General features: G+C 38.7%; 1 protein-coding gene across 5 annotated transcripts in view; it reads left to right on the top strand.

The window, feature by feature from the left end:
- Positions 1-14,251, top strand: part of inpp4b (inositol polyphosphate-4-phosphatase type II B) — a 306,898-nt gene that overhangs the window by 261,070 nt on the left and 31,577 nt on the right. For all 5 annotated transcript variants that reach the window (XM_030140356.1, XM_030140349.1, XM_030140365.1 and 2 more), the window contains 2 exons: positions 2,778-3,113; positions 4,828-4,966. In XM_030140356.1, coding sequence (XP_029996216.1) covers positions 2,778-3,113; positions 4,828-4,966 — 475 coding nt within the window. The remainder of the gene's footprint in view (positions 1-2,777; positions 3,114-4,827; positions 4,967-14,251) is intronic.

The following is a 14,251-nucleotide window of genomic DNA, read 5'->3' as shown; positions in this document are numbered from 1 at the left end:
CTGATATGGAACTAAAACAACAAAACCCATGAATATACAAGAGAACAGCTGGAGAAGAACTGTCCACTGTAGGGACCACTATGCCTGAAAGGGTTAAATATTTACTTATATATCTTAACTGCTTTTTTCCAAACAGTGCCTGTAACACGGCAGTAAAACAGCAGGAACTGGTTAAAAAACTCAGAAAAGTCATTGATTGCTACCTTCAACTTACTTCCTTCTACACATTGAAACCACTGCAGTCGTCTTCTTCAGTGTCTGAGTTGAACATCTCAGAAAGGCTCCATCACACACCTTCTACGTCTCTCTTCCGTTGTCTCTCATTGTCACTTCGGTGCTGCAGCTCTATTTCCTTCTTGGACAGACACATCGATTGCTTTTAACTTAAAAGCTGCATCATATGTATTTCTTCGTGTATTTTCCATGATGAGGGTTTGTGCATGACATGCAAAATGATTGTTACAAGTTCAGCTTAAAACTTCTCTTTGCATCACCTCTTCCACCTGTCTGTCTTGCTTTTGCGCTTCCTGCTAGAGCACCCCCTGGAGGCCGTTAGCCCGTAAAAATCTATACTTGAGCCGCATCGTTGTATAAGCCGTAGGGTTCAAAGCGTGAGAAAAAAGTAGCGGCTTATAGTCTGGAAAATACGGTACATGAATATTATCCTATAATATTGTGAAAACATCAACCTTTAAATGCATATTCCATTATGATTAGGTTACAAACCCATTCATGTCACTATATTAATATTCTAATTCTAATACAGGGTGGGGAAGCAAAATTTACAATATTTTGAGGCAGGGATTGAAAGACAGTGTATGACCAATTAGTTTATTGAAAGTCATGAGAATTTATTTGCCACAAGAAAATTTACATCATAGAAAATGTTTTATTCTATGTGTCCTCCTTCTTTCTCAATAACTGCCTTCACATGCTTCCTGAAACTTGCGCAACTGTTCCTCAAATATTTGGGTGACAACTTCTCCCATTCTTCTTTAATAGTATCTTCCAGACTTTCTCGTAATAGTTTTGCTCATAGTCATTCTCTTCTTTCTATTATAAACAGTCTTTATGGACACTCCAACTATTTTTGAAATCTCCTTTGGTGTGACGAGTGCATTCAGCAAATCACACACTCTTTGACGTTTGCTTTCCTGATTACTCATATGGGCAAAAGTTTCTGAAAAGGTATGGATAATAGTGTTAGGTATGATTATGACATCAATATATGTTTGGTTTCAAAACAACTGACGTAGTGCCTGCTGAGAAAAAACAACTAAATGTTCATTGTAAATTTTGCTTCCCTACCCTGTGTGGTGGTTACTATGTCATTATTACTATCTTTACTATCATCTTATTTTCGGGACTTATTAAATATGTCATTGTCATGGTTGATTATTTCAGCTGACATTTTCTTCCACTTCAACTTTCTGCATTTTACCATTCCCAAATCCCATTCACAAGCAAAATAACAAAAAAATCACAGCTAACAACTTCAGACTTGTGCAGTAAGGCAGACCTGATTCTTTCTTTGGGGTGTTTCATTATAATGCCAGGGCTCAATTCATCACCTGGAAACAAGTGGTAGGTTGGATAGTACAAGTTATTTTGTGCCACCTAAGACAAATCAGGATTGGGTTCAAAAAATGCAAAGAAACAATCTGTTTTTTTCTTCTGTACCAGAATAATAATGGGCTCAGGTAGACCTTTTCCCATCAGTGCAGCACTAAAACAAAGTATGGAGATGCAGGACCCTTATTACCTCACTGCCTACATTTCAGACTAAAATGACCAAAACATAGCCATTGTTAATACCAGACTATTTACTGGTTATTACTTTGTTGATTCAATCCCTATTGCAAAGGTACTGAAGCAGTTCCTCTTTCATATCAAGCCCCACTATTAGCCTGTTATTACAGAGCTGTAATAGAAGAGTTGATGAGAATATCACTCATTCTGTTGACAAGTGTTACATGTCAATGCTCCTGCCTTTTAGAGGGTCACAAACTGTAAAAAGTTGGGAACCCAAAGCTGATGACATCCACACAAAGCTTCTCCAGTACTGGGACATGACTGGCCTGGGGTTCTGTTCCACAGTTATCTATTTCTTCGCTGACTAAGCTGTCTCTGCAACTTCTGGCAGTCTCAACAGGCTCACTCACTATTCTGTTCACAACAGAGAGGCAGGAGCATGAAGAGAGTATTTCTGTAGTAAATATATGTACTATATAATGACCTCGCAGGTTTCTTTTCATGGAGGCCTTGGCTCATGTTTTTAGACCGCATTTTGCTGTGGTAATAGAATTGCTTATTGCAGTGCTAACTCAATTACTCTGGAGAGCCCTTATCATTTTTTTTTTTTTTTTTTTTGCCATGGCAGCGGTGAGGGTCTTTGGTACTGGAATCGTCATCAGCTTACAGTAGCTGGTGAATTTCAGATCAAAGGAGGCGTGCTCCTTTGCAGACTGTAGGAGGAGTAATTGAATTGTTTGTTGCTGTTTTTGTTGCTCACTGGCTGTCCTGCGGTAATGGAGAGCAGCTACTTTACGGCGAGGGAGGGTGTATATTTTCCTTGTTTCTTCTCACTTTCTCTGTAAATAGTTCCGTGCTTCCAGGTTCACTTCAGCCGGTATTTTCTTCCACCTACTCACACCAACAAAGTAATACTCTGTCTCTCACTTGCTCCGTCTCTTGTGCTTTCCCAACACTTAAATTTTCATTTGCTGTTCTGTCCCACAATAACTCTCTGTATCTTTCTTGCTCTTTCTTTCTCACAGACAGAACAATTTGTTCACACACTTAAGGATGAATTGGTCAAGAGTGCACTACTAGCACTGCACGCAGCTCGGCCCGGGTATGTTTCCAAGAACCAAAAGCAAAACCCTGCGCAGGGAGGCCAGCATCAAGGCCACATCCACCAAGGCAGTGACCACAATCAGAGTCCAGCCCAGGGACGTCCAGGCCACAGTCCAGCCACGGCGGTCACTGACAGCCCAGTGGTGTGTAATAATGTGGAAGGGTCTCAAACCACAACAGCAGGAGAAGGTGGATCTCTGCCACTGAAGCACCAAGACTCCATACCGCACCATAAAGAGTACGACGAGGAGGAATGGGCAAGTGTGACTGCTTTTATTTATGTTTACTGTAGCGCATGCATAGCAGGAAAAATGAGCGAAGCATTTTTATTTGTGCTTATCATGAGTTAAATTGCAAATCAGGATTAGACTTTTAAATCAATGACAGTTTTTCTCAACGCATTGATAAACTCACTGTTCAGGATAGTTGTGTGATGTACCTCTCAATTAATCTGACATGTCTAATCCAGCCTGCTTGTTTTCTTTGATGTGTGCATGACTGTTGGTTTCTTTTTGTGTTTGTGAGAGAGAAGAGAAGAGAAGAGAGGACAGCATCTGTTACACTCACAGCAGGAGTATATCACCATTTCAGCAAAACAACGCAAAATTACCTCTGAAGATATTCTTCTTCTTACAGAAAATGTTCAGGCTAAGGCAACAAATAGAAAATTCCCTCCAACACGTAAAACACACAAACATATCCACAGTCATATTTGTATAGAGTTATGACTGTGCATGTGCTCAGTTGAAGGCGAAAGCTCTTTCTTCCCCTGAACAGCTGGAGTTCAGAGGAAGAAGGAAAACAGTGCAGACAATAGAAGAACTCTGAGAATAATCTTAATGCCCAGACTGCAATTTCCCTTTGTGGACATAGAAAACATTAAGACTGAAAGGACGTACATCTTCTGTGTTATTTAAACATTAGGAAAATATTCTGGGGAACAATTTAATTACAGCTATAGTAATCCTTCTGTTGAACCCGTAAAGACCCAAACATCCACCACCAACCAAAACCATCTATTGACATAACTGTTTAATACCTGTCGATCCTCTAATCCTATCAATACATGGAAATAATTGGTGCAAAATGCAGTTTGTCATCTTTTCATGGTCATCAGATATGACTCATTTGGACGTTCAGAGAAACACCAGCATCTTCTACAAAATTGATTCACCAGTAAAACCCATGGACTTGGATCAATGGCAGTGAATGGAGACACTTGGTTTATGTTCATTTAATGATATCTTTGCTGAAAAAGTGACCTTTTCTTCAGTTTTCTCTATTTTCTGATTTAATAACCTTCAACTTTTATCTGAGCTTTTGTGAACATCTACATGATCAGTGAATTAAATATAGGAAAATAGATGATTTTCACTGAAAAACACCAAATACAGAGGATAATATTACAATAAATGGTGATAAATCACTTAAAAAAGGTTAATTAGAGAAAAAATTTTAGTCTATGTATTTATTTATTTCGAACATGCAAAGAAACAAAATAAAACAGAATGAAACAAATTAAGACAAAAACAAAATAACATTTAAATGAGCAGAATCTATCCTCAAGTATGTGCAAATCTGAATTTTGCATGGTCGAAAAGGAGTAGGAAGAAGTATAAACTTATTTAATCCTACCCCTCAAGTGCTTTACACCTTTATCACTAACTTAATACAACAATCAAACAATACATTTTTTTCTAATTTTAGCATTCAACCACAAAGAATACATAATGCAGTAATTGAAGTATACACAATAATATGATCATGGCTGTACAGTCATACAAAACAGACTCAACAATTTTTTAAAAAAATCATTTGGGGGAAAAGTCACACTGGGTCTTTATGGGTTAAGTTTTTATTTCACATTTGTTTTTTATTGGTTTATATTATCACACACTGAACTGACAGAGTAAAAAAGATCTCATCAGTAAGTTTGACCAATCCTGCTTTTTGTTTACTTGACTCTTTTAGGACAGGGTATGGGCCAACGTGGCCAAATGTCTCAACTGTGTTATCGCCATGGTGGATAAACTCCATGAAGAAGACAACAGCAAGCAGGAGCCAGTGCCTGAGCAGCAGCTAGCTGATGTCATCACGTCACACAATCCTGGTAAACAACTAAACCAGTAACACAACTCATAAATACATTAGTACAGCTTCTTTTTAAACCATAAGGATTTTTAGGTTGAGTGAAAAACTATTTTTACCTCCACCTGTTGTGCCGAATTCTACTCCCTGCCGAAAACTGCTCCCCCTTCTTAAATCAGCTATGGAGAGGACAATGTGCACCAAATTCACCCTGTCACAACTTTTTCTCCTTTCCGACTATAGGGTATGAAATTAACTGTGAATTATTCAACCTCTTAACACCATCATAGCTGTGTAGCAACTAAGTTATGAATAATATTGTAAGATATTGCAGTTATGTTTTTTTATCTGGTTAATATTAAAGAATGTGCAAACTGTAAGGTATATAAAACTTTCTAAAGTTAAATCTTAGATACATAACTAGGGATGGGAATCGAGAACCGTTTCATTTTGAGAACCGGTTCCCAGTAGCTTGATTCCTTGGAATCGTTTGCCTGCCTGCTTAACAATTCTGCTTATCGATTCCGCCTTCGTTGTGCATGCGCGATGACGTCACACAGATGCTGCATCGTTTTGGTCAGAACATGGCCAACATGGTTTTGAGGCAGAAATGGTCTAAAAAGACGACACCAGGTCCACTTACTTGGAACATTTGCAAAGCTTCCATGTCTTCAAAAGGGTGGAATCCCTCCAATATCCTCAAACATTTGTCCACAGCATGTGAATCATTTACAGGAATGTCATGTATTTGATACGCTACTTAGCGGCACTTGTGAATGTAGCGGCAGAGTGAACACCAAGCTGGTTCCGGTTCTGGTGTGGGCAACAAACGTCGTAACTCCTCAAATACAAACCGGTTCCACATAGTTGAAATGCAGCAGTAGAGGAATTAGTAAAGCGTCTTGAGTTTCACTTTCACTGTAGCCCCCCCCCAACTGGCCTGGTGTCATCTGATATTATTATTCGTACATACTGTATATGTTATATTTTCTGTGCACAGATGGAAATATAAAAGACAGTTAATGCTTTTATTCCTTCACCCAATGAGGATCGATAAGAGAATCGATAAGGAATCGGATCGATGAGCAATATCGATAATGGAATCAGAATCGTAAAATTATCAACAATTCCCATCCCTATACATAACACACAAAATAAAATAACAATAAAGGCAGATACTGCTGAAAACTACATCACCCGTGGCTGGGGAGGCAGTTTTCAGCACGGAGCAGAATTCGGCACCAGATATTGCCAAAAACTGCATCCCCCATGACAATAAGCTTGCGAAGCTACAGGAGTGAAATGACTTTAGCAGCTCACATTTGGAGCTATTCTGGTGTGACAGGGTGAATTTGGTGCACTTTGTCCTATTCGTGGCTGATTTAGGAAGGGGGAGCTGTTTTCGGCAGCTGCTGCATGATGCAGTTTTTGGCAGGGAGTAGAATTCGGCACAACACCGCCAAGTGAAACGGCGGAGGTTATGTTTTCATCTGGGTTTGTCTGTCTGTTAGCAAGATAACTCAAAAAGTTATGGACGGATTTTCATGAAAATTTCAGGAAATGATGCTGGACAACACAAGTTTAAAAAAAAAAAAATTGTCATGTTTACACCCCCCCCTTTACAGTGCCTCAGGATAGTTAGCACTAGCCCACCACCTAGACTTGTTATGGCTACAGACTAGCAAGCGATAGTCTTCAACCAGCTCCAGTTATCCAGTTAGTTTGCGGTTATGCTTCAGTACTAACATGCTCAAGCCCCAACAAATCAACTGCCAAACTGGTTGCCAACTCTTTTAATAATCAATTTGAAACAATTTAATCAAGTTGTTGTTGCAGCACTAATGTACAATATGTTCTTTAAGGAATCAGTGCAATAACAGAATGTATGCGTGTGTGTGAGTGATGGGTTTCTGATTGTGTTTTTTTTTCTTTATCCTAATTATTTTACCAGCTGCTTTTATTAGCATTTTTATGGTAGGTTTTAAATAATGTACAGACTGGGTGGCACTTTTAATTTTGTGGTACGTGTTACAATGACAAGTAAAGCTATTCTATTCTAAAAGGAGTGGAGGAAGTCCATTGTGAGGCACTGTAGATACTTGACAGTGGAGAAATGACTGTGAAAGGTGACTCTGTAGATGTAGACAGCTCATTCTGAAGTAATGAAAATACAATGATTTTCTTTTTCATGTGATTATACACTAATGAAAACATAATTAAGAATATTATATTCCATTTCTGCAATAAGATCCTCCTAAACCCCCCTAAATCTTCCACAGTGGACTTTCTAATGTGATTTTTGCGTCATGGTTGTCATCAGACTTAGTCTATTTCCCATCAACACAGTCAGAGCTTAAAGTCAGCCTATTCCTCGTGAAAAACTGAATATATTTGATACGTATTTTTTAAAAACAGGCTTTGGGAGGCGGTCTTACCGTGCTCTGTTTTACTTTTTCCTTACCTAATCATTTCTCTAGAGCTCACTTTCAGAAATATCATTCAACAGCACCTGCAGATGGAGGAACCAGGTGTTCACCGTAGATTTTTTTTCTGCATGGTTTGATCCAGCATCGGTGTTTAATATCTTCACACTATATTTGTTATTTTGAGAATTTACTGTGTGTAAAAAGTATCACACTGCAGATTTACACATCATCTGAGAGACAGAAAATCTACAAACTGAAATTATTACAAAAGAAAAACATTAAATGCACGTTTAAGGTTTTCCTTAATTTTCACTTTGTATACACAGGGATGTCTATTATACACTGTTTCCCATAAAGTTGGAATCATTTTGTTTTCAGACACATTCCGTCATATTTATATACATCTGTGGTCACTTTTAACCAGATACAATGAGTACATACTATGTCCCACTTACATTTAATCCATTAACCCATAAAGACCCAAACATCCACCACCGACCAAAAGCACCTTCTGATCTAAAGTGTTTAATACCTGTTCATCCAATAATCCTATCAATACATGTAAATAATTGGTGTAAAATGCAGTTATTCATCTTTTCATGGTCATCAGATATGACCCATTTGGATGTTTAGAGGCTCTGTAGTTACCGTGGAAACACTGTCATCTTCTACAACATTGATTCACCAGTAAAACCCATGGAGTTGGATTAATGACAGTGGATGGAGACACTGGGTTTATGTTCAGTTAATGAGAGATTTTACTGAGAAAGTCACTTTTTCTGCAGTTTTTTTCTGTTTTTGATTTATTAGCTTTCAACTTTAATCTGAGCTTTTATAAATATCTACATGATCAGTGAATTAAATATGGGAAAATATCTTATTTATACTGATAAAATACAAAATTCAGAGGATACTGTTATAAATAAATGTTGAAAAATTACTTTAGAAAGCTTAGATAGAGAGAACATTTCATTTGTTAACTGGCATTAAAGTAGCGCTGGGTCTTTATTGGTTAAGAATAAATCACATTGTGACAATCATTTTGGAGAAAAGACAAAAATATTTTATTCCAACTTTGCGGGCAACAATGTAGAATAGATTTCAAACTTTAAACTAATATTATTACAAACCACATAAATAGTAGTTAAATCTACTAAATCTACTTCAGCTCGTCTTCCCTGTCATCGTATCATTAAACAGCAGCTATTGTATAAAAAAGTTTAACAGTGGTTGTGTAGAAGTGGCTACAGAAACTAGTGATGGGACTTTTGGCTCTTTGAAGGGAGCCGTTCAATCAGGAGCCGTTCACTGAAAGAGCCGTTGAAAAGACTGGCTCTTTTATGTTTTTCGCATTATTTTGAAACACCAATGTTTTAATGACTAAATAGGCTACATGTGATGATTGACATTATATTTTGAAGGTGTTTAATTAGCGCGGCAGTAAATATTATCTTACCGTAAAAAAGAATAGTTAGTTCAAATGTGTGGGCTAAATACATGACATGAGAGGTGACATTAGGCAAATGCTGGAATTTGACAAGAAACAAAACGGTACATTATGTGGACTAGTCTGTAGCCTAAAAATGAAGAAGAAAATAAAACATTTTCTTATGAAATAACATTTTTCTTTGGCTCATTACTCACAGGTGGTCACTCACTCATTCTCAAACTTTTCTCGACCAGTCTTCCAGCTCCGCCTCCTCCAGTATGCTCACCTCACGCTTCAAACTGTTGTTTTTTTTGCTAACTTCTTGCCATGAGACATGCACAAGCACTCTTTTTTTTTTCTGCTTGAACATTGTCCTCCTGCCCAATGCCTCCCCAGTGACGCTAAATTGACAGGCAATCGGACACTCCCTCCTTAAAATAAATAAATAAATAAAAATAAATGAATGGCTCTTTACAAAGACTCGGTTCCCATCGTTCATTTCAAAGAGCCATTCAAAAGATTCGATTCATTCGTGAACGTCACATCACTTACAGAAACGTTAGCTTACCTTGTGTCCTTGCTTATCACATGGATCATGCTAACTAGCTTCTGTAAAGCAGGGTTAGGGTAAGTAATGAGCATACGTCCATGTGAACAATGGACTGTCTTCTGTCATCTTCACCCATTGGCTGAACACCAACAGGAAATAGAACTTTCCTGCCATATTTTTGATTCCTTAAGGTCTCTTGGTCTTTTTTTTGTTTGTTTTTTTCATTTGAGCAATTCAGTTATGGGTGAAAAAGTGCATTGTAACGCAAACACTATTGAACATGTACCGAGGAAAATATTGCTCAAAATTGATTAGTAGTGCCTTACACTATTGCGTTACAGCAAAAAAAGTAATCAATTACTGTAACCCATTACTTTTATAACATGTTACTCCCACAAATGCTGACAGATTTGTCATGTAAAGTATTTTAGTACTCTTGTAAAATTTCCACATAACTGACTGGAAACCGTATAGATAGAGTTAAATCTCCTAAATCTACTTCAGCTCCTCTTCCCTGCCGTCGTATCATTAAACAGCAGCCAGTTTCAGCTTAATAAGAGTTTATTGTATAAAAATGTTTAAAAGTCAAAAACAATTCAGACAGGGAATAACACTGTGTGAGTGGCTGCAGCCTCAGTTGAGAATGGTGATTGTTCTGTCCTCACTAGACGTATAGCTATCTAGCTATGACAGACAGTGAACAGACGAGTCTTCGTTTGACTGACACTTTTACTCATCATCTTTTATGTAAAACTGTAACACACAAACAGAATACAGCAATTAGCTCATATCCTCTTTACACTGAACTAACAGTAGTTTACTGCCTTAATGAGAAACTTTAAAAACGTTATTGTTAATTGGTATTTAAATTGCTTGTACTTTGAATTAACCTGTAAATAAAGCAGCCCGAATTGCCTAATTAGCATGTGAAAAGTCCGCTAGCTTAATGCTAACCGCTGCCATATAGTAACCTGCAACTGTATGCTAGCCTGTATGCTGACACCGCTGCTTTTTTCTAACATTCTAACATTTCACTTAGAAATACATTTTCATTCTCAAAATTGACAACAAACCCATTTATATCTAACATATGGATCAATATCCTATCACTGTTTCTAAATCTACATAACTTACAGCCTTAAGGCGGCCTTACACTGTGCGAGTTTAGAGACGATTTCTCACTCGTGCGAATATTTCTGGGATCGGGCCCGATGTGCCTCTAATCGTGTGTCGTGCTTCATGCAGTGTACATGGGGTAAAGAGAAGCGATTAGCACCTCACGACCACCTCACGACCAGGAATCGTGTGTTCGCAAGGAAAACGGAGCTGTTTGAAATCCTGCTCGCTCCTCGTGAGTGTATCGTACTGTCAAAGCAGTGTCACGAACCGATGTGCCTCAAATTCTCACACTGTGCATGCGCGAACACAGACGCGTACAGTAGCGTACAAGCTGACAGTAGCTAGCTGTTGTCCTAGTGCAGTTTAGCTTTTGCAGCTTACCTCTAGTTCCTGCTATAGGATGACAGCCCATACTGTCCACGTCTGGCCAACCAGTTCCTGCACCAAACACATTGTTGTCTTTTCTTCTTTTTTGATTTTTGGTAAGGTCGCATACGAGCGTCGGTCCGTGCAGTGTGAGAACATGAATCGTGAGTCTGACTGTACGACTGATTCGCACAGTTTGAGATGGAGCTGCGTGCAACGATCGAAATAATCGCACAGTGTATGGCCGCCTTTATGTGGGCCAAGACGACACAGACGGCTGCTCTTCATGACGGTTTCACAGTAAACAGTGTACAACTTCCGCCACAAGAGGGCAGTATGAACCAACCAAAATTTGCAAAGCGTTAGGATAAACAGTAAAAATAAACTAACCATAACAGTGATAGTTTTGTAAAAGTGGCTACAGAAACGTTAGCTTACCTTGTCATTCACCGCAAATTTGTGGAGTAAAATAATCTGGAGTTAGGTAAAAAAAAAAAAGAGTGAAAGAGTTAAATTTCTGGTGTTCATTCTTTAAGTTTAACTCCAGCTTGTGTCTTTGTTGATCTTTGATTTGAGCAGTTCAATTATGGGTGAAAAGTGTGTTGTTACTCAAACGCTATTGAACATGTACCGAGTAAAATATTACTCAAAATTGTTTAGTAGTGCCTTACACTACTGTGTTACAGCAAAAAGTAATCCATTACTGTTACATACTTAGCATAACTGACAGGAAACTGTATAGATAGAGTTAAATCTCCTAAATCTACTTCAGCTCCTCTTCCCTGCCGTCGTATCATTAAACAGCAGCCAGTTTCAGCTTAATAAGGGCTTATTGTATAAAAATGTGTAAAAGTCAAAAACATTTCTGACTTAGTGAATAACACTGTGTGAGTTGCTGCAGCCTCAGTTGAGAATGGTGATAGTTGTGTAAAAGTGGCTACAGAAACGTTAGCTTACCTTGTCATTCACCGCAAATTTGTGGAGTAAAATAATCTGGAGTTAGGGAAAAAAAAAAAAAGAGTGAAAGAGTTAAATTTCTGGAGTTCATTCTGTAAGTTTAACTCCAGCTTGTGTCTTTGTTGATCTTTGATTTGAGCAGTTCAATTATGGGTGAAAAGTGTGTTGTTACTCAAACACTATTGAACATGTACCGAGTAAAATATTACTCAGAATTGATTAGTAGTGCCTTACACTACTATGTTAATACAAAAAGTAATCCATTACTTTTACATACTTAACATAACTGACAGGAAACTGTATAGATAGAGTTAAATCTCCTAAATCTACTTCAGCTCCTCTTCCCTGCCGTCGTATCATTAAACAGCAGCCAGTTTCAGCTTAATAAGGGCTTATTGTATAAAAAAGTTTAACAGTGGTTGTGTAGAAGTGGCTACAGAAACGTTAGCTTACCTTGTCATTGCTGATCAAATGGATGATACTAACTAGCTCCTGTAAAGCAGGGTTAGGGTTAGTAATGAGCGTACGTCCATGTGGGCAGTGGACTGTCTTCTGCCGCCTTCACCCACTGGCTGAACATCAACAGGAAATAAAACTTTCCGGCCATATATTTGATTCCTTAAGGTCTCATGGTCTTGCTGTTTTTTGTTTGTTTGTTTGTTTGTGTGTTTGTTTTCATTTGACCAATTCAATTATGCGTGAAAAGTGCATTGTAACGCAAACGCTATTGAACATGTACCAAGTAAAATATTACTCAAAATTGATTAGTAGTGCCTTACACTACTGTGTTACAACAAAAAGTAATCCATTACTTTTACATACTTAACATAACTGACATAACTGACTGGAAACCGTATAGATAGAGTTAAATCTCCTAAATCTACTTCAGTTCCTCTTCCCTGCCGTCGTATCATTAAACAGCAGCCAGTTTCAGCTTAATAAGGGCTTATTGTATAAAAAATGTTTAAAAGTCAAAAACATTTCTGACTTAGTGAATAACGCTGTGTGAGTGGCTGCAGCCTCAGTTGAGAATGGCGATAGAAGACTGTTCTCCAAGTTGGATGCTCCCTGTTGTTCAAGCATTAGAAAATAGAAACTTAAATTGTTGCCAGAGAAGTGGATGAAAGCAATATTTGATATGCAGAGCCATTCACTGTTGACCACAGGCTGCCCAGTCTTCCCTTACGTCCAATGAAATCCTGCCTCAAGCTTGAGTCCAGACAAGTGGCCAGCCTGTTACAGCTGCCAACTGGCACGCAGAGCAGCAGCATTAGTCCGACCAGGCGACAAGGAGAGGCTCTGTGTGAGTGCGTTTCAGTCTGTTTGTGTGCAAATGCAGTCTCAGGTGCCTGTGCGCCGGTGCATTTGTATCCCGTGTGTGCTCGGTGTGTCTGTCCGTCCATCTGAGCTGCCAGAGACGGACAAGACCGACGGCCCGATCTCCAGTTTGGAAGATAAGCCAAACCACCCCCAACCCCCCACCCCCCACCCCCAAGCACCTTTATTAAGACGCAGAACAGGCTCAGAGCGAGTGGTCATCTGCTTGTCTAAATACAAACATGGCTGGAATAATGACATTGGCTTTATCTCGTAGCTGAGACCGCTGAGGCCTGGGCTTTTGATGACAAGGCATTGTGGGGGTTTGGATGTTTGGACAGGTGTGCTAGTGAAGAGATGACAGCTGGAGTTCTGTTTCCTCCTTCTCTGTGCCGAGGCGGTATTTGCAGAATGAGATAAGACATGATTTTTTTGACAGGGCAAGGGCAAGCCTGATGTGCTATACTTTCTGGGCTGTAACGTTTCAAACTGTGCTTGTGTGTGTGGATATGTGTGCGTGTCTGAGTTGATGATCACCACCTCGTCCCCCCCCCCCAAAAGTGCTTTTCAATAGCAGTATGCTGAGCAGAATGTGTGGTGGCAACAGTTTGGACATTACTTAACCAACACTGCCTCCTGTTGGCCATTGAAAAGACTATTAGAAACCTGTTTTCAGTGAAAGAAATGCAATTAAGACAGAGAGAAAGTCCATCGGGGTATAAACTCAGGTAAAGTAACAAAAGCAAATATGTGTTTAAGTTGTCTCACAATACAGTGCACAAAGGAAATAAGAGAAGTAACACAAGGGGACAAAATCACTATATACTTTAATAACATTAGGTCGAGTGCACCTTCAGTTTGAATTTGCTGTGGACTAAAGAGTCTGTTAAACAAATGCATTGAGTGGACAGGTAATGAAAGAGCAAGACGTTACAGCCTCAGCCCCAGCCGTGTATACAAGCAGACAAAAAAAAACACATTTAATGAGCCATTGTTAACATCTTCTTGCCAACTTTTTTTTTTTTGTACCAATAATTGTTTAAGTAATGCATTGTGTGGTAGCTACTGGGTCTCATGTGGAGTTATCGTTGATCACTGATGTTCATTGTCAATTAATCTGTCACTGATTTTCTGGTGAAAAAT

The sequence above is a fragment of the Sphaeramia orbicularis genome, chromosome 1 (genome assembly GCF_902148855.1).
Source record: "Sphaeramia orbicularis chromosome 1, fSphaOr1.1, whole genome shotgun sequence".
Taxonomy (NCBI): domain Eukaryota; kingdom Metazoa; phylum Chordata; class Actinopteri; order Kurtiformes; family Apogonidae; genus Sphaeramia; species Sphaeramia orbicularis.
This window is presented reverse-complemented; position numbering and strand designations above follow the sequence as displayed.